This window comes from Eleginops maclovinus, chromosome 6 (genome assembly GCF_036324505.1).
Source record: "Eleginops maclovinus isolate JMC-PN-2008 ecotype Puerto Natales chromosome 6, JC_Emac_rtc_rv5, whole genome shotgun sequence".
Taxonomy (NCBI): Eukaryota; Metazoa; Chordata; class Actinopteri; order Perciformes; family Eleginopidae; genus Eleginops; species Eleginops maclovinus.
In genome coordinates, this window is record NC_086354.1 from 1592521 (window position 1) to 1614345 (window position 21825).

The 21825-nt window shown below is 42.1% G+C and overlaps 1 protein-coding gene across 1 annotated transcript; it reads right to left on the reverse strand.

Moving 5' to 3' along the window:
• Positions 1-533: 533 nt before the first annotated feature.
• Positions 534-3859, reverse strand: en2b (engrailed homeobox 2b). The gene is made up of 2 exons (XM_063886550.1): positions 3058-3859; positions 534-850 (listed from the first exon to the last, which is right to left on the reverse strand). The coding sequence occupies exons 1-2, from the start codon at positions 3524-3526 to the stop codon at positions 534-536; spliced, it is 786 nt and encodes a 261-aa protein (XP_063742620.1). The 5' UTR covers positions 3527-3859.
• Between the last annotated feature and the right edge of the window lie 17966 nt (positions 3860-21825).

Genomic DNA, 21825 nt, shown 5'->3' on the forward strand with positions numbered 1-21825 from the left:
CCAAAACACACAAACACACACATACACACTGGAAACATGTCTGTTCATGGCTGAATAGAGAGTAAAGGAAAAACAGACAGAAAGAAGCAAACACACAGCACAAAGCATCCTCGCAGTGTCCATGCTGCAGCAGACACAATCTTTGGATTTCAGCATAAGGTTCTGAGAATTAATAACAAAAGTTCTTCAGCCACAACATACGGATACAGGGCTGCGCGTGACGGCGCGTCCACTCCACTGAGAGTTTGCTGAGATAATGTGAACAGACCTCACTGTAAAAAAACATCCAATAACAGTAACTATGGACAATTACCATAATACTTTTCTTAGTAGCCCAATCAAAATGATTTCAAAAACGCCTTATCGGGGACTAGTTATAACTTGAGGTAATACACACACACACACACACACACACACACACACACACACACACACACACACACACACACACGGACGGAGTTTAAATATGAATGCTGGTACTGGAGTGAATTTATTGCATGGTTCGGATCCCCGTCCCCGTCACCGGGTCTCCTCTAGTCGCTGTCCGACTTGTCCTCCTTGGCCCCGGCGTGGTTGTACAGTCCCTGCGCCATGAGGTGCAGCGCCAGAGCGTTTTTATTCCCGGTGGCTTTCTTGATTTTGGCTCGTTTGTTCTGGAACCAGATCTTGATCTGGGACTCGTTGAGGCCCAGCTCGCGGGCCAGGCCCTGCCGCCGCTGCTCTGTCAGGTACCGGTTCCCCTGGAACTCCGTCTTCAGCCGCTGCAGCTGCTCCGCCGTGAAGGCTGTGCGGGGCCGCTTGTCCTCTTTGCTGGGGGTCAGGGCCTTCTTTGGTTTGCGGGATCTGGGCCCTTGGGGGTTAAGTGAACACAAAGTGATTCATTAACGTGTGTACCTCATGTAGAACATTCTAAACGCCCACCCTGTTAGGATTCTGAAAACTATCGAAAGAAAGAAAGAAAGAGAAGATAAGCACTGTCTGGTAACATTGTTGCTTTCATGGAGGAGGTGGAGGAATATGTTTGTTATTCGGTAGTATGTTTGCAATATTACACGATGCTTTATTAAGTCCATGATATTAAACGATCTATTTGAATTTAGCATGATATATATTACCTTTGTTTGAATCTGAATAGTGATTTTGGGTCATAAGGAACTACACGTTTGGGGGAAAATACTTGCTTTTGGGTCCGTGAATACTTTAAGTGTAATTTAAATAAATACAAAATCCGTCATGGAAACCAAAACATTTGAGGGGTTTTTTCTCTCATACACAACATTTAATGTAAAACAAAATTAACCAATCTCATAAACTACATGGCTTCTATCTGATTTATTCATCAACTTGACATGTCCAGAATTCATTATATGTTTTAGGATGTGTTGTCTTTTTTATTTTAGGCTGCTGTTAACACATATTAGTTTAAAATGTGATAAATAGTCTGAAGTAAAATGTTCTAAAATATAAACACATTTAATCCCAGCTGTAAATGGGAATAAATATAGTCTGTTATCAGTGCACCCTTCACACTGGGCATGTGGCCCAGTGAGAAGGGAGGAGGTGCAGATGGGGGTGGGGTTAGGATGGAGGATGGGGAGTTAGGCGCCTCTTTCTGCTCTGTTACCACAGGAACTGCATTTTTTGCAAGTACTTGCCTAAAATGAGCCATAACTCTTTTTGTTGCTAATATAATATGCAGATATTTGTATCACTATAAAAGCAAAGCGAAAACAAAAGAGAAGGAACCTTCTGTCTGGGCCCGGGTGCGTAAAATAAAGAAGGCCTACATCTTTTGTACCATCCAACAGTTGTAAGAACTGAAACAACAGGGACACCAATGCTAAATTTTTACACATTTAAAAAAACCTTTTCTAAATTGAGTTGTAGTTAGTTTAATAGGCCTAAACATGCAGGTGCAGCTGCAGCCCCCTGACCTCTTTGTGGTCACTTCCATAGTGTTGGGCCTGGATCTCGATGGAAACTTTTTTTGAGTTTCCATACAACAATAAAGACTATATTTCTCACTGTTTTCGCTTCGTTTTGGACTTTTTCCAAACGCCCTTCTGATAGATCGCAAAATCCTTTCCTCCGCTTGGCTTCTAGTTTATTTTTAACATTATTAAAAAGTTGCAAGCGTTTCTAAATCATGACAAAGGAAAGTCCAAGTGCACCATGCGTCCACTCTGTAAATAACCCTGACCTGCAACTAAGCCCTCACTACGTTAATGAAAATAAATAAATGTGTGTATGTATTTCTCTTCTGTCAGAGCAGCTCACTTTAAACACAGCGAGGCGGCGACAGAAAGGTCGGGATTCTCTCAAATCCAAAACGCTTCAGATGTTTAATATGATGCTCATGAAAAAGAAACACTATCACAGATTAGTTATTTATTTCGTTAGCGGGTTAGGGGGCTTTGAGGTTTTATTCAGCATTTCGCATCGAATCTCTCTGTTTTGGGACACAAGCCCCCCCACCCCATTGTCAAAAAAATATGCTAATGGTATATCAACAAAGAAGACTGATGAACAATGGCGTTAAACTTGGTTTTAGTTCCCTTCTCCGTATTGTTAACTTAACTTTCGACTTGTATTTAACTATAACTTGATTTCCATATAGCTTCCTGAAACATTGTGTCGTCTTGTCAACTAAAAGGTGATTTTAAAGCCAACATTCCCATCCGAAACTCCTCCAGTGACTTTCTCATTTGCACTAAAAGTAATTTGTTTTATTTAAATAGGTCTGAGTCTTTTCTAGAAGTGTAATCGATTTTTGTGTTATTGAAATGAGGAAAAAATAAGATGATAATAGTTTGAATGGCGCAATAACAGATTGGTCAATTGTAACAATTGGGATTGGTGTCGCAAAACTCAAAGAATAAAATGTCATTCTCTTTAGAAGTATCCTCGAGAGCCTTTAAACCGCATAGAGATATATTGGGAGTACTTTACCTCTTTGAAAACATATATCTGTTTTCTGTTTAACGGCTATAAACATTCCTACCCTTGTACATTTCTTTCAATTTAACGAAAAGTGGCCAAGCAATATTTTCCACCAACCTGCTGAAGGGCGGTCTGAGTAGCGGGTACAATAAACCCAAGCCGGCCACAGCATCGGCTTGGAGGCGGGGGCCGAGCTGGCCTCTCCCCGGCCCTCTGCCGCCTCCTCATCGGCTCTCAGCTCCGGCCTCTCGGGCTCAGTGTCCGGGTGCTGCTGGTCGGATGTTCCTGTCTCGTCCTGCTCCTCTTCGCCTCCCGCTCCGCGCTGCGGCGGGCTTCCATTTCTAGACTTCCTCCCTGTCTGCTCCTCTCTGCGGAGGAGCACTGCCAGACTGCCCCCCTCCCGGACCAGAGTCCCGTCCTTCCTCTTTCGTCCGAAATCCGGTCTTAAGATGTTGTCTATATAGAAGTTGGTGACCCTGTGGGACTGCTGGTGGACAGGTGGCTGCAGGAGAGGCAGGATGGCCCGGTTGGACTCCTGGCCGGAGTCCTGCGGTCGCTGCAGGTCCCTGTGAGGCTTTCCTTCCATAGTGATGGATCTGGATCCCCCTCACCCTCTGTCTCTGGGCCTTCAACACAAATTAACTCCAATCTCCAATGGTCCGCTTCACTTTCTTTAAGTTGATAATTATAGCCTATTTTGACTCGGAAACCAAACTGTAGAAGAGCTGGAATAATTCCTTCTTTTTAGCACAATACTTTCTTTTGTTTTTGCTGACGCGCCTCTTAGAATAAGAACAGAATAAAGACATGCTCAACTTCTAATAAAACCCCTCATGCCAGTACTTGATGCCATATTTTTATCTACTTCAAAACTGTAAAAGTAAAATCGATGAATTTCTTTTCGGGTCCCTGCACACTAGTATCGATGCTTCGAGCAGAACTAAAGTGCCCAGATAAAGACGCCGCTCAAATACTTTCACTATGGAATTTGGTTCTCATTTTTGATTGGCTGATGAGCTTGTACTATCGCTCTCCTAGACACGTGCCTCGGACCAATAGAGCTGCAAAATTGGTGTCATGTGATCTTCCCGGGATTCCCTGGAGACGCAGAATATTCCAGCCATCAGTGTATGATGCATTCAGGTTACAGTGGAAATGTGTAATTATTAAAAAATCTAAAGGAGCAAATTTATTTATGTTTATGGTTAATGTTGCTACTAACGGAAAGCAATGTCCAGCCCAGCTTTCGGGGTGTAAGTGATAGCCTATCAGTGTGTCTTATAAGATGTGTGAACAGTCACAGCAACACATCCTACAGGCCTGCATGGTTTGTGTATGGGCTCGAAATCAAAAAAATGATAGTCAAAAATAACCTGTTGTATGTAACAAATTTGTTTTACACTTCACACTATTTAATTTCATATTCTATTTTGTTATATATTTATTCATAGTCAGTTTCCTTTGGCTCATTTAATCATTCTCCCAGTAAAATGTGTTTAGGGTGGCCCGCGCGAACATTCTTGTTCAGAGAGCTCAGAGCAACACACACACACACACACACACACACACACACACACACACACACACACACACACACACACACACACACACACACACACACACACACACACACACTCTCTCTCTCTCTCTCTCTCTCTCTCTCTCTCTCTCTCTCTCTCTCTCTTTACGTCGTTATTCTGTTTCACGTTCATATGCAGAAAAGGTATGAATGTGTGGACTGAAGGTAATACATGGGAAATATTCATTCCAGTTTCATATCATGTGTCGGATTGCCTCTCAGAGTTAAACAACAGTCATACAGACCAAACACGTCTGGACTTTGTGATAACTGTAACACTGATCATGAGATGATTGCATGCTGAATTTAAAACCATAATCTGCAAAGTAACCATTAACACAACGGAGTTAAAAGTATCCCGCTATTTTAATGTGGTATTTTAAAGTTAAACGTCTCAAAATGAAAATACGTAATATGACAATGCATTTTAGACTTTATGCAATGTTTTTATGAGGCCAATTGAGTTCAGGATTAAATCATGAAGGAAGAATTAATGATATAAAGATAATATATTATGTATTAATCCTGCGAAATGACCAATGACTACAATCTCTGTCACTGCAAGTAATGTGTTTTCACTCTGTTTCCGGACAAGCACCGTCATTGCACCGGGTTTGGTGAGGTGGCCTCGAGGGGTTCTCTGCCGTTATTCTGTTGTTGTGAGCTGAGCACTGACGGATCCACCTGGCCTCTAAGCCAATTAGAATATTTAAATTAGGCCTACTTGTTAAAATGCGGTGCAGGTGAATTGAGATGAGAGTTTTGATATAATTGTAGAATTTTAGAAAATTGCTAAAGAAAGCTGAATGATTTATTTTGTAACCCTAAATGAAAGCCACTGGTGATGGGGACATAAATATACTTCAACTTTCTTTAAAAAAAAAATCCCATTATTTTTACAGATAATTAGCCTAGCTACTGTTGAAGAGCTCATTAAAATAATTTTAATTTGATTAAACCTTCATTTAAACACAGAAATGCGGATGAACATTGCACAAATGTGCCAACTATCCAATTTAAAAAAAGGACGTACATTTATGAAAAAAACAAGAAGATGGAAACCAGATCAATATGAACTTTACACTGTTACAGAGTTCTTCACGCACAGCCTACATAACAGTCCATGCGTTCAACATGAGAGGGACAGGATCCTCCTCTCTAAAGGATCTCTCCTGTTCTGTTTCTGTTTTCACCAATGTATTATTAGTATGCAGTCTTAATAATCACGTTTTGTTATTTAATGTATACAAAAAATGTAGATTGGGAACTTAAGAAATATCAGGGTCGTTATGGATTCTAAGGTTTTGTATGCACTTAGCTGCTTCTCTGCTGATCCTGACTGAAGGAGAATTATCTGAAAAATAAAAATCGTGAATAATAGAGAAAGACGGAGATCATGTGAGCAGCGATGCGTTCCGGGAAGAGGTTTTCTTGATCCTCTCCATTGTTTGTGACGGAAACCGGAGTGTTGCCTTCACTGTCAGGCCGCGCAGCGTAATACACAGCCGATTCAAAAATCTAAATCATCCAGCCTGTGAACCTGAGGACTTCAAATGATTATGTGTTCACATATAATATGTATGGTTTCAGTTTATGATTTCAGCTTAATTAGTGTTATAAGTATTATGCACTAGCTTTGATAATGCTATACATACCTCATGGCATATCCTTCCATTGCTTCATGTGCATTAGAACCAGACAGTAAAGGAACACATGCTTCTGTTTGATCCTGAGTTGCTGAGAGAATCCTTTTAGGTCACACCAGATTTGAGTGTTCAATCTGACCCACAGATCAGTATTTAGTAAAACAGTTCTTCATTATTAACATATCATAGGATTTATGAAAAGCATAAGTGAATTGGAAGAAACCTTTAGAGAAATGTCATATAAGTGGAAGGATTTTACCTTTTAACGCTACAGTAGTGAGATAAAGTCCCAGCAGAGAACACAGGTCTCTGATGACCTGCAAAGCCTCATCATCAACAACATATCTCTGATATAATTTCGATATCACGCCCTGAATGTGCAGTGAGGGGGTGGGGGGCAGGCTTTGTGCCTTTGAATGCTGCTGTCTCCACATTGTGTTCGTGCCCAGATGTGAGATGAGCCGAGAAACAAAGCAGAGGTCAGCCGGGACCATCAGCTTCCTGTCCGCTTTACAAAACCTCCCGGAAGGGAGGGGGGGTGAGGGGGGCCCAGAGGTTAGGGGACACTTCCTCTTCCACTCTGTCTGCCTGTGTACGCAGGGAGGGAATTAGTGCGGGGAAACACTCTGGCTCTATTGGCAGAGGGACATGAAGAAGCCGGCTGACCTGTGACCAGCAGATCATCCAGAGGAGAACAGAACCCAGATCAGCAGAGCCCAGAGCAGAAGAACCACTGAGAACACAGGATGATATGAATGCATTTCATTTTCTGATCTCTTTAGAAGAACTCCAAAACAGCTGTCCATCATTGCTTCATTTCCAGCCATTAAAAATGAAACACCGTATGGAGGTCAGTGCCGTCCGATCACTTTCTCCAGTTGTTTGGCTCCTCTCATCATCTGTCTTCATGCAGTAATGAGGCCACGTGTTTATGTTCAGTCATGTTCATACGGTGTTTTACTGACACACATTAGTAGGTTTATATGGTGAGTTGTTTTACTCCACTTTTTGTTTCTAGAGGTCGCAGCTGACGGAGAGCTGTGAGGAAATGTTCGGACTCCTCTCATCTGTTGTTCTCTGCAGCTCATACATGTCAGCTGACAGAAAGCTCTAGAGCTTTAAGCCATCTCAAATGTTTGCTACATTTGAGATGGCTTGAATTTAAAAATTCAAATAGTAACTGTCCAAATTTGACATTTGTTTAGTAAAATCAACATTGTCAAAATTGTGGATTTTTACTTATCAATCCATTGTTATGCACACTGTGTGGGAAGGTGTTGGAAAAATATCGATAATTACAAACAGCATGTGACTTAGATGTTCTCTTGTCTATTTGTCTTTATTTCAAACCCCCCCCCCCCCCCCACCTGGACACTGGTCCTCTGCTGTCTTTGTGTCTCTGCTGTGTCTCTGCTGTTACCTCGCTGCTTTTAAAGGCTGTCAGCGGGCTTGTTGCTCTCAGTGTCGGCTCTAATCCTCATGCTGAAAGCAGCCTGAGGCCCACAGAGACAAACCCAGGGCTCCAGGATGGTCCTGCTTGAGTTCACAGCAGAGCCGGCTGACAAAGGAGGTTTTGCTCCATCGCTTTTTTAATTTTAAAAGGTCTCCCTAACTGAAGAAGGAAGGATGCAGCAGGAGAGCAGGGAGTCTTTGAAGTGTATGAAAGGCTTGTTAGAACAAGGACAAAAAATCAGTTTGTTTTTCAGTCCCAATGTGTCCTGAGGGAACCAGGTTGAACATGTTCTGTATTCCAGGCAGAACCCTTTATAGTGCGGTGATGGATCCAGAGTCCGCTCACATGATCTGATAAAGTCCCCTGCTTGTGTCTACAGATAGGAGTGGTGCATGTTTTGTGTTAATAGTAATTTAGTGTTGATTCATAACTTATTTGTGTTTTTCATTTTATTTTACCTCACTATTGTTACATTTATATTTCTCCTGTAAGTTTTTAAAAAAAAATTTCTGAGAATGACTCCTATTCCCTTGCTGAAAACGCCTTGAGTAAAAAGGATATTTAAATATGAACCGCACAGGGTCAACACATGATGTGTTTGATGTCCAGATTAAAGAGTCTGGACATTGGAGAACTGGACGTTAATGTTTTTCTAAGGATTGCAACCCGATCAGTGTTCTCTCTGATCTGCTCCTGTATTTCAGTAACAGCACAGACATAATGTCTTCAGAAGTGTCCTCTGCATGTCCACTGTATTTATAATATTAGGATCCACAGAGTCCTTGTGTAAAAAGCACAAGTTAAATTCATTTTAATCACGTTAACATCTTGTGTGTTTCACATGGGAAATAAAAGAGCAAAAGCTTTTTCCCAGGTGATATATTAGACGTGTGCAAATCACATATTACCTCACATGTGAAATGGTTTTCTGCATGATTTAAAATGTGTAAAAAGTGATCGACCATGCCTTTGCTTTATTTGTCCAACACAAAGTTTCCCGTAAAGACGCTCAGAGTTAATTTCTTCTGAATGAATGTCCTTTATATCCTTGTTCATCCTTTAGGTCTGTTTCCAAAGGCCTGATATACATTATATGAATGATGCGTTTTTATCACAAAGACATTTAATTAAATTACTCAGAATTTGAATAAGAATAAAGGGAAAGTATGTAATGAATAAGAATCAGCACAAAGTGAAAGAATAGGGAGATGAAATCATCGTTCTAGGTTCTATTAGTAGGGTGACCTTGGCCTGTTGCATAGCGACCATCTCCTTCTCTCCCATCTTCTCTCCCTCTGTCATCTTTCACCAAACATGAGGCTCAGGCTTTTATTATTCCAGCTAAATATCATACCTTCAATGCCCTAATTAAAAGTGTGGTGTCTTTAATGTGATGGTGCTGATTGAATCTGAGTGGCAGTAAGTACTTTGGTCTGTAAAACCCTGGGGAACTTTTCTATTAGACATTTTTCTTTCTCTCCAGCTCTTTGAGGTCATTCTTAGTTTTTCAAAAACCACGCTGATATTAAATTTGTACTGCTGTTCCATGAGGGCCTGCTCATCATCATTGTACAACCTACAATGGGCACGTGAGCATCAGACCTGGACCACAGAGCAATGGAAGAAGGTGGGCTGGTCTGATGAATCACGTTCTCTTTCACATTATGTGGATGGCTGGGTGAGTGTACGTCGTTTACCAGGGGAAGACATGGCACCAGGATGCACTATGGGAAGAAGGCAAGCTGGCGGAGGCAGTGTGATGCTCTGGGCAATATTCTTCAGCGATACCTTGGATCCTGCCACTCATGTGGATGTAACTTTGACGCGTACCACCACCTAAACTTGTTGCAGACCCAGTACACCCCTTCACGGAGACAGTGTTCCTTAATGGTGTACAGCGTCTTGCCACAAATAATGGTTTACGCCGTTGTTGAGAAAGTGTCCACGTTTTTGAAAAACTTTATTGAACAACTGTTTCAACACAAACATCCAATAAACACTGAATAAAATACTATCGAACTGAAGGCATTATAGACACAGGAAGAGAAAGAAAGAAAGAAAGAAAGAAAGAAAGAAAGAAAGAAAGAAAGAAAGAAAGAAAAGAAAATAAACCATTTAAAAACCGTTTAGGAAAGCCTTTTGAGATCACTTTGTCTTGAAAATGCATCTTTAGAAATATTGTGCTAATGAGTACTTTTACTTAAGTAAAGAACAATTCCCAAGAGCAAACCGTGACAAATTACCCATCATGCCTGGATGTCAGAGCAGAAGTACCCGTATGTACGCTCATGGAGCATGCGCAGTTGAGTTTCCCCTTAAGCCCCGCCCCCAATCTCCCGCTCTCGGCTTAGTAGAATGAATGGAGAGACTTTAAGGACCTAATGATTTAAATAAGGGCTATAAAAGTGTTCATACTGGGTAATTTATTTAGTTAAAAATATCCACTGATTTACAGACCTCTCTTTCCCAATGTAAGTCAATGGGAAAAAGTATTTCTGGGCCGAGTGACGTCATGCACTGATACGGAAGTTGTAGTACCGCCTTTTAGCCACTACAAATATTTTCCTCATCGTTGGGAGCACTTCCTGGGGGCTTGGCTTACCGTCACTTCAGTAAAAATTGCTGCTAAGGAAATCTATTTTTACTGTTCAGGGGGTCCATGCTGACCCCTGTCCAACGCCAAAACGCCAACAATGGGCACGTGAGCATCACAATTGGCCCATGGAGCAAATGGGAGATATATTGTATGGGAAAGTCTATTAATTGTTTCCTTTAATTTCTCATTCAGAGATTATTTTAACAGTAGCAAATGTAATTTAAATGTGTAACATGTTGTTGAACAATTTAATTGCTTAATTAAAATTGATAAAACTAAACTCCACAAGATACTGTTTTATGAGTAGGATGATGTGTAGCAGACTGAAGGAGCTAGCTTACACCAATAATATATAAATATTGAGATCTGAAATGTTCTTTTAATTTTTTTGAGCAGTGTACTAACCACAAACTGTCTATGGCATGGTGAATACAGTCACTGCTTTAATTCTGTCTGTATGATCAATAGCCTGATCGATCAGATATCCATTCAGAAAACACACATTTTAAAAGTCTTTGGCCTGCCGTGTAATAAGCAGATTCTTCAAAGCATTAATTCTTAGTTTTTACTATTTGGTATCAGTATTTAGTTATTTTGGCATCATTATTAAATGTTTATTACAACAAATCATGGTAAAATATGTTCATTTTGTTGTAGTTGGTATCTACCATAGTATTTACATGGAGACAAGCCCCACCTTCTCGCCAGTGCGTGTTGTTGGAATGATGCAACTAAACACAACTGCCAGCTGCTATGAAACTCGAGCGATTAGAGCTATGCGAATGTGAACACGCGAGAACGCCTCACGCAATTGTGATGCTCGAGTTGAAAAATGTTCAACTATCGCGATTGACTTGGCCCCCTTCAACTGCGTCAAGCATGTCAGTAAGGAAAGCCAGGTGTGCCACTATTCGCCCGTTTATTTCACCCGTTTTTACGTGCGAATATACGACATACGCTAAATAAATGGGTGAATAGTGGCACACTTGGCTTTCCATATGTCATCTGCGTCATTCGCTCCGACGGAGAAAATGTGCGTCTACCCACGTATTTAGATCTAGTTTACATGCTCTATACAATGTTCATATAATGCGATTAATTGCGATAAACATTTTTTATTGTTGCCGAACACAATTTAAAAGAATTTAAAAGTTTACTGTTCACTTCTATTTTCTGCTGATATCACGATGATGTTTCAGACCTTAGGTTTCTCATATCCTGAAACACAGACTTATATAATCAGAGGAAATGTCAGTGTGAAGGAAATATTATGTTATACTGAAGTAGCTGCTGGAGTTCTTGAAGTGTTACGCTACAGATTTGAGCTTTAGTGTTTAAGCTGTGCTGGATTTGGAGTGCCAAATGTTGTCTTTTTTATATAAATCTTTAGTGTGTGAAGTATTGCAGACAGATTATAACAAATGTTTTCTGAGGAGCATTTATTTTTAGCTTATTAGGTGTTTTGACTTTCCTTCAAGGAAAATCTTGAGGTATGAAGATTAAGGGCCCCTTATTTATTATTACTTATGCAATCATTTGACATGTGTATATATATTACTTAGTTTTTTTATTGTATACCCCCTTTTTATTTTTCTAGGCTCTTATCTTTTTATGTTATATGTTCTTGTTTATATTTGCACTGTGGGACTGCCAGAAACGGTATTTGAATTTTCTGTATGTATAACACATGTGGAAACTTTGACAATAAAGTGGACTTTGATAAGATACTCTATGCGCCAGAAAAATCCCATGTTCTAGATCATTTCCAGGAACAATTTGATGTTACTTTATATTTCTACCACCACTTTATTCCAAATGATTGTATATTTTAGATTGATCATGCAAAATATAATCATAAACTACATTTATCATCATTATCATCATCATCATGAGCGTGAGCCAGGACACACATCTGTCCCCCGCTTCCCTCTGGGGGGCGCCACATGACATCTGTGTGAGAAACTGGAATCTGATTCTCTGTCAACAAACATGTGACAGAAAAAATACACATCTCCACATGATAAATGACACATTTACAGACAGAACACTAACACAGAGCATAACACTCATTATTGTCGAATAGACATCCTACATGCTGCATACAGTATATGCTGGGCACTGCCCAGGTGTCCTTGAGACAGGCACCAAACCCCGGACTGCTCAATGGCAGCCTTTTCTCTCACTCTCCAATAATATATGTGGAGGTTCTGATCTTTCCACCCATCCGCAATCCAACATCATCATTTCACTTCAGATAAAATGAGTTAAGATAAAATGAACCTTTAGTGATGCCCATAGACTGTATGATGAGACACATTTAAAAAGTGGGGCTTGCTGTTTAAACTGAGTTGTTCTGTGGTGGTTATGTGCTTTTGGACCTGAGAAGAAGAAGCCTTGATAAAAACCAGACACTGCCATGGCATGTGCTTAGTCTGTAAATGGAATAAATTCGGACCAACTTCAATGGACAATGCACTTTCAGCCCTCTGTACTTTAAATAACACTGTGTGTTTATGGTATTTATGCATGTATTTATGTGATTTATGTATTATGGGTGTGATTTGTGTATTATGTTTAATGCATTATGTATGTGGTTTTTGTAATCTTGTTCAATTAATTTAAAGAAAGGGTTCTAGTTACAGCCTTATAAAACTGACAGACAGACTGAGGCTTGTGTATGCACCAAACAGGGCTCTCTTGATTCCCATTGTATTGCTATTATATTATATGAGTACTGGTGGGGAAATATTTTCCTCAGCCCATACCTTTGACCCGGTTTATCAGTTTCTCCTGCCCTGAGCCCAGGCCTGAGACCTTGGGCTGCTGTGCTCTCAGTGATCTGTCTCCTTACTCCTGCCTCTTGGCGTCAGCTGGTAGAGGTTATAGTGCTTTGCCTGTTTTATCTTGTTGTGTAGTATGTTGATTATTCTTTCAGAACCAGCTAAATACATGGGATTTGGGAGAGCTCTTCAGAATTGGTTTGGGAAAGAGCTGTGCCACCTCGTGGCTGCAGCTAATGTCTTGCCAATTCTCTGGCCATAACTTCAAATAAACCATCAAGGTTTTGATTTGCCATCAAGTTCCAGCTGTCCCGTGTTCTCATTTTGTTTCCACTCCATGCTCCAGAAATGTCCATTACAAGCTCTATGTAAGCATATATTTTGCAATTTTCCCTGCACTTCTTGGCCTTTCTCTTCTTCTTCTTCTCTGGTAGAATTATTTTGGGATGGTCTACACTGGGTGCCACAGGGGGCGCTGTTTTTAGCTAGAGAGGAGGGGGCACAGGAGCAGCCACTTTTAGAGTGCAGTTTCTGCAAAGGTATCTTACCGGCCCGGCTGATTTGGTGTGGAGAGATGTGAGCAGCTGCATTCTAAGACGCGTGAGTAACCTGGGGCTGGATGCTGCTCTGTTTTTAACTGATTTAACCATTTTAAAGTTAAGTGGGTTACCTCCCTTTTATCAAGGTGTTTTTAAGTCTTGGGCCCTTTTTAACCATAAAAGGTGTCCAAAGCCTGACTCTCTGCACTGGTTGTTAAAAGAGCCTCTGATTCATGGAGCCAGGCTGGACGTTAGCAGCAGCGAGACACCAGGACTGAATGTGGTGTTGTGCAGATCTGAGACCCTGAGCCTTCAGCAGGTGGTGGATGCAGTGGGGCCGGAGCTGAGCGATGCCCAGGCCTTGGGGTCTACACTCTGTCCGGGTGGCCCAGAGGATCCTGCAACTCTGGAGCCGGAGCCTCTGCACTGAGGAACAGAGACTTTTAAGAAGCTACGGACAGGGCAGAGCCAAACCAGACCCAACAGACCCTTTCCCGGAGATATACCTGAGCCAGGGCTCGGAGAGCTGCGGGCTCAAGGTTGCAAACCCAGAGAAAATGACCATACACAAAGCAAACAAAAAGAGAATATACATTGTAAAACACATAAACAAAAATGGACTGAAGGACAGGGCCTCCACTGTGTGGAGCACCAGACTGGGTGCCGGAAACGGACCAGGCCCACAGCGGAGGATTCTATACAAACCTTCCTTAAAAAAACTTTACTGCTGACCTCAAGTGGAGAATTTTACACGGTGCTATCGCCTCCAATTCTTTTATCTCCATTATTAATCCAGATTTTATTCCATTTTGTGGTTTTAGAGAGACTGTTTTCCATGTTTTTACAGAGTGCAAGAGACTCACGGGTTTCTTCTCTCTTAACATTGGTTTTAAGTCTTTTTAGTATAGCTTTTACCAAGAGCATTTTTATCATGGGAGCTCCATACAGAAAGACAAGTAAGGAAAAGTGGCAGCTCCTAAACTACCTCTCTGGTGAAGCAAAAATGGCTATTTATTTAAGTAGCAAAAACAGAGTGGAAAACAGGAAGGGACAAGAAGCAAAAGCGATCTGGCTGTGCAACATCCAACAGACTCTAGAGCAGCGGTTCCCAAACTTTTTTGCGGAGCACCCCCTTCTACGTCCCAACCGGGTTGACGCACCCCTCAAGAAACCGCAAAAAAAAAAAACCTGCAACAAGCTTTGTTTTATCGCCATATAAAGACTCATGTTTAATCATGCGCAAATAACCAGAACATGCATGACGATAACAACATCAACAAAGTTTCAATATAATGCAACAAAGAAACATTGCAGCAATATTAAATGATCATGGAGCTAACATCAACATCATCATAACACAACGGTTATGGAGATTACAACGACAGTACATTGAATTCAATTGCAATGAAGTTACAAACGATCCACAACATTAAAGAGCATGGGCTCAGAAACAGATCAAATAAATAAAAAGGAGGATCAATCTGAAACTTTTCAAGTGCTACAATAAAATTACACACGATCCACAACATAAGTAATAAAGAACATAGGCTCAGAAACATAAAATATGCCTAAATTAAAAGAGGATAAAAGAGGATCCAGCAGAAGCTCAGTCAGTAGGGGCCACTGGTTCAAGTCCCCGAACAGACTTGAAAATGTGGACTGCTGCTTGGAGAGGTCCCAGTTCACCTCCTAGGCCCTGCTGTGGTGCTCTTGAGCAAGGCACTGGACACCTCCAATCCCCCCCTCCCCGTTGCTCCCCGGGCGCTGCACAATAACTGCCCACTGCTCCTAGTACTAGAATGGGTTAAATGCAGAGGACACATTTCACTGTGTGTGTGCATGTATGTGACTAATAAAGAGGGATTCTAGTTCTAGGATCCATCTGGAACAAAGCACAGCCTGCAAGGGAGAGAGATAGGGATGGGTGGGAGACCGGGAGGATGATGTGTGAGTATTCCCAGTAGGCCTATATTTGTAGCAATAATATCAACACCGACAAATACTTACCCATATTAATGCGACGGAAGACAGTTTAAGCCTCAAATCTTTCTCGACAGCATCCAGTCTTTGTCGATGTTCAGTTTTAACTGCTGCCATAGCAGAGAAACCAGCCTCGCAGAGATAAGTTGTGGCGAAGGGCATCAAAACTCTCAAGGCTTGCTTTGCCAGGACTGTGTATGATGTCAGTGACTCGGTCCAAAACTCCACAAGTGGCTTTCGTTTGAACTGTAACTGCAGCGCTCCATCAGATGACAGCTCGATCAGCTGCTCCTGCTCGTGAAATGACAGCTGTGGGCAGTGGCGGTTCTTCCATTAGGCAAACCTCGGCAATTGCCTAGGGCCTCAACCAAATAGGGGCCCCCAAATCTGACCATCCCAGTCACAGTAAAGACACAAAAAACGAATGTTAATTTGTTACTTAAGTGAAGTAAAAAAACAAAACACATTTCTAATAAAAAAACAAGAAATATCAGCATAATACCGAATTAATGTCTAAATAATAATTGTCCAAGCACACATACCCCCCTCCATTACTGTGCATTGACTAGTCCATAATATGATGACGTAGCAATAATGACGTGCCTTCAAACCAAAGCAGCGGGAAGTAAACTGTATGCGACTCGGTAAAAATGAAGCGGAGCTACGAAAGTGGTTATTCTAAAAGAAAGAGAGCAAAAGAATTGCAGATACACTGCCAAAATTAACTTCCTTTGGCTTTTTTACATCTCCTGCTGCTACAGCATCCGCTGTAGTAGCTCCTGAACTTGCTAGTTCTACATGCTCAGCAGGTATTGACGAGGAACATGTTGAAGTGGAAGGAGAGGTGGCTATGGGTGCCGAAGGAGAAGAGGTGGCTATGGAAGCCGAAGCAGAGGAACAGGTGACTCTGGATGATGAAGACGAAGGTGATTTAGTGGTGAGTAGTGCTAGGCCATTTACCACCAGCAGTGGAGATAATTTAATAATAGGCGACGACCCTGCACATTGGCCAGAAAAGTTAACAGACAGAGAGCGTTGTTCAATAGTACAGAAAGGACCAGTGCAGATACGAGGAGATTTCCCCCAGAACACTCAGGGCAGACGATTCACAAACACGTACTACAACATGAACATGAAGAATGGCGAAAAAATCCAGAGGTCCTGGCTCGTGTACAGCATGATGAAAGACCGCGCTGTTTGCTTCTGTTGTCGGCTGTTTGGCAATTGCAACAAGCAGCGGTTCAGCTCCGATGGCACAAACGATTGGAAAAATTTAGCAGCCTTCTTAAAAGATCACGCGAGGTCGGCCGATCATCTTGATAATATGGCTGCTTGGCGAACACTTCATCAACGGCTTCAAACAGGTAAAGCCATAGATAATGTGAACCAAGAGCTGTTTGTAAATGAAGTTAACAAATGGAGAGAGATTCTGAAATGACTGATTGCCATTATTACACATCTGGCCGAGCGCAACTTAGCTTTTCGAGGCCATTCAGAGAAGCTATATGAGCACGGCAATGGCAATTTCTTAGGCCAAGTTCAACTGATGGCTCAGTTTGACCCTGTACTGAGGGGCCACGTGAAGAGGGTAGCTGAGAAAGCAGTCTCTGAGAGTTACTTCAGTAAAGTGATTCAAAATGAATTGATTTGCTTGATCGGAAGCTGCGTGACGAAAACAATAGTGGAGAGGGTGAAGAAGTCCAAATACTTCAGTGTCATCATGGACTGCACCCCAGATGTCAGCCATGATGAGCAGCTGTCCGTGGTGCTGAGGATTGTGGACTGTAAGCCTGGCGAAGGAGTGTCTATTCATGAGCACTTTGTTGGCTTTATCATGGCAGAGGACACAACTGGGAAAGGCCTACTCAAATTGTTTTTGGGACACCTGCAGACACTAAATTTGGATCTTGCTGATTGTCGTGGGCAATCCTACGACAACGGCAGTAACATGCAGGGGAAGAAACAGGGGGTCCAGAGCAGAATCCTGGAGCTTAACAACAAAGCACTCTGTGTCCCATGTGCCAGCCACACATTGAATCTGGTGGTTGGTGATGCTGCCAAGTCTTCTGTGACAGCTTTAAGTTTTTTTGGACTGTTACAGCGACTGTATGCTATTTTCAGTGCTTCAGTTCACCGCTGGACAATCCTTCAAAAACACGTGACGGATTTTACCATTAAATCACTCAGTGCAACAAGATGGGAGGCTAGGGTGGAGTCCGTGAAAGCTGTCCGATACCAGCTGCCTGAAATTTTGGATGCCCTAACCGCTCTGAGGGAGTATGCTGAGGGGAAGCAGGACTCTGAATGTGCCTCCAATGCCAACAGCATTCACAACGAGATGAAGAAATGGCCTTTTCTGGTGAGTACAGTTGTATGGTACAATGTCCTATTTCACATAAACAAAGTCAGCAAGCTATTGCAGAGCCCCAAGGTGTCAGTGGAGATCATGAGGAGAGAGGTCCTTGCAGTGATAGGATTTCTGAAAGATTATCGAGAGGATGGATTCAACTCTGCTAAAATAGATGCCAGGGAGATAGCAGAGAAGATTGATTTGGAGATGGCCTGGCCAGAGATGCGCCAGAGAAAGAAGAAAAGGCAGTTTGAGTATGAGGGGAGAGAGGAGACAGTGTGTACTGCAGAAGAGCATTTCAGAAGAGAGTTTTTCCTGCATATGGTGGACACAACCCTGGTCACAGTCAGGGAGAGATTTTCACACATGGAGGGTGTTTTTGAGCTATAGGGCTTTCTCTACTCCACTGACCAGATGCAAAATGTCATGCAGGGAAAGGAATTAGATGAATGTTGCCACAGGCTCGAGAAGAAAACGAATGATGTTGATGCAGAGGACCTAAAGCAGGAAATAATTAATGCAGTCAGAGCATTCCCCCCACACGTCTCTTCACCTTTCCAGATGCTGGATTATGTGTACAGGGAAAACATCCTTGACATTTACCCAAATTTGAGTATAGCTCTGAGACTACTGCTCAGTCTCCCTGTGACTGTGGCATCAGGGGAAAGAAGTTTCTCATCACTAAAACGACTCAAGACTTACCTGAGGTCCACCATGTCTCAAGACCGCCTGTCTGCCCTGGCTGTTATCTCTATTGAACATGAAATCACAAAAACACTGGACATGGACTCAGTGATCACAAGATTTGCAGAAGCCAAAGCTCGCAGGGTCAGACTGTAGAATGTATACAAGGCCTCTCAGCTATACACAGCTGATGTCAGATGATTCAACCTGAAATGAGAGAGGATGAGACTGTTGAAAAGAAAGTTCAGAAAGTTCAAAAAGTTAAAAGATCAAAAACAAGAGAAACTTGGCAAGGACAAGAACACGAAGAAGAGACTAAGACAGGCACAAAGGAGAGAATGAGACCTGATAAAGGGCAGGAAAAGCACATGAAGAAGAGATGAGTGAGACAGGCGCAAAGGAGAACAGGCAAACAGGGACACAGATGAAGAGTAACAGGGATACAGACAGAGAAAAGGAAGAGAGGGACAAAGAGAATGTAATCATTAAAAAACATTTATTTATATTCACAATTATTTATAATGCTCCATGATTGACCTGGTGTTGATTTTTGTCGTAGTGAGAAGACAACAGGGGAAAAGACAGATGAACAACATCACCTTCTATCAGTGAGCCCTGGCTGAACAAGGTATTTGATTTGACAAAGTACATTCCTGTTGTATAAGGATCCTTGCCAAATGAAACACAGTGTAGTGAGTGTTTTTGTTCTAATGCTGTGTTTGTCTGTTTTTCAGGTTGGGTTCCATACAGCTGCTCACCACTTTTCTATGATATGAAGACTTTTGAGAAGACGACAACAGTAGGACTTTACAAATGCTTTCTGTCTCGCTCACACACTCCTTTACACACACACACACACACACACACACACACACACACACACACACACACACACACACACATTCACTCACTCACATTCTCTCTCTCTCTCTCACTCTCTCTCTCACACACACACACACACACACACACACTGTTTTGCCACTCACTCACTCACTCACATGAAATGGTGAAGGCAACATGGAAAATGGACATTTGAAGATGACTTAACTACCTGCAAACCTAAACTCTCTCTCTCTCTCCCATTGTTTTTCACTCACTCACCCACCCATTCACTCACACACTCAACCACTGCTTTGCCTGTCTCTCGGGAATAATAAACATATAATTTTGGCAAATGCTGGAGCAATCTGAAACTGATTTTACTGTGGAGAGTTAAGACCATTGTTAGTGACAGTGCACTATTGGTTTATTGCGATTCTTTAATCTCAATTTAAAGCAAGGGTATTGGAATGGTTATTTGGTTGATGTGTGTGTTTCAAGAATGAGGGCCCCATGTCTATATTTTGCCTAGGGCCCCAAAATGGCTAGATCCGCCCCTGGCTGTGGGACGGGCAGGGAAACTTCAAATAGATTGCGAATCCAAGCGCGAGATGTGTCCATAGGTGGGAAGTGTTTCCGTAGAGCTCGGTGAGTTGGTTGAGGTGTTCTATAGCCTCGTTGCACGGTAACCGTAAATTCTACTTCCGCTGTTACTGTATGCGCTTCTAAACTTCCGGTGTGATATCGGTGAACGTCAAACATGGCGAGTTTCTACACTAGATGCCTGCAGGATCTCCCAAACATTTCCATCTCAGATGTCCACCGACTTGTTCGGATGGGCAGTTCTACACCGAAGAGCAAACGTGATAAGGGATACAAAATGTACCTATCCAGTTATATCGACAATTATGAAGGTAAGTTGTAACTATGGCACAATATTATTGTAGCTACATAGCTAACATTAGCGCTTACATAGTGATATTACTGTGGTAATAGCTTTACTTACTTTTATAATTTAACGTGGTCTTTGCTCGACTTTTCAATGTTCAATGTCCAAAATCCTCCGACGCAAGGCTTCGTTGTCCTCAACCAAGTCACTTGCTCGTATCACCGTTTGTGGCAACACCGAGTAGTCGTGGTCAGTAGCTACAGCCGCGATTTCCATCTCGTTGTCAGAGACATCGGGACTCTCCACATCTGGCCGCGGGCGCCTCTCCCAAACACTCGGTCTAGGTGCCGATAGCTCAAACCCGTTCCAAGAAAACAGAACAGGGACTGATCCCTTTTGGAGTTTTCTTAGTCCCCCGGCTGTCACGACAAAATCTGTGCTTTTAAAGTGCCTACTGCAGACCTTTGAATGTTTCGTCGGACTGAAATTATCCCTTCGGATTCTCCTCAGCCACTCGGCCCGTACCGCCGGGTCAACGGGAAATGAATGAAAGGAAAGTAGCTTATTGTACCTCGAAGAATTCGTACACTGAGGTACACAACAGTGCAGTGCCGATGTCCCCACCCTTTGAAAGGTCAGTCGTCTTTCTTTTATTGTGAACACACTCATTGTACACTTCTAAATAGTAAAAGCCGGTTACCGGTATCCAGCTGTCAAACGCTATCATAACACGGAAGTGTTCGACCGGAAGTTTAGACGCGCATACAAGTAACAGCGGAAGTAGAATTTACGGTTACCGTGCAAGGAGGCTATTATCAGAGAACTTTTAATATTGACGAGAACGTTCACTCTCAAAACCGTTCCGGTATGGTACTGCACCTGGGGGGCGCTGGTGGGCGAGTGCAGAATGAATGTAGTCCTATGGAGCCCCACCCATAGATTCCTACATTTCTTTGGATATAATTTTTTTTTAAATCACTGCTATAGTTTTTTAAACATGGAATGGATAATCCTCACAAACGACACATAGCTAGTATTTTATATTCGCTTGATTTTGACTAAAATTAGGTTTTTGTAAATCGGATGACGTCATGCGTGATAAATTGCTTTACGGCACCTTGTGTCTCTCCTTCCCTTTCCTTTCCCTCGCAGCAACAGCTGCATACGATCGCAGCTGATTTGGCTCCGTGGGACTGATTTGAACTCGGCTCTACATGTTTTGAAAAGGTGTGACATTATTTGATACTCATAATTTACAAATCTTAACAAACAATTAAGTGTTAATGAAGACTTTCTGATGTGAATATGTCGTTTTTGAAAAAATACGTTATTTGGTTGCTTCAGTTGGCTATATTAGCACTGTGAGTACAATAGCCTCCTTGCACGGTAACCGTAAATTCTACTTCCGCTGTTACTGTATGCGCTTCTAAACTTCCGGTGTGATATCGGTGAACGTCAAACATGGCGAGTTTCTACACTAGATGCCTGCAGGATCTCCCAAACATTTCCATCCCAAATGTCCACCGACTTGTTCGGATGGGCAGTTCTACACCGAAGAGCAAACGTGATA

Excerpts from the sequence above, each read along its gene's own strand:
- en2b (XM_063886550.1), bottom strand. The coding sequence starts at position 3,526 with ATGGAAGGAAAGCCTCACAGGGACCTGCAGCGACCGCAGGACTCCGGC. Across the intron at positions 851-3,057 it reads CTCAGACCGCCCTTCAGCAG|GGCCCAGATCCCGCAAACCA; the intron begins GTTGGTGGAAAA and ends TTAACCCCCAAG.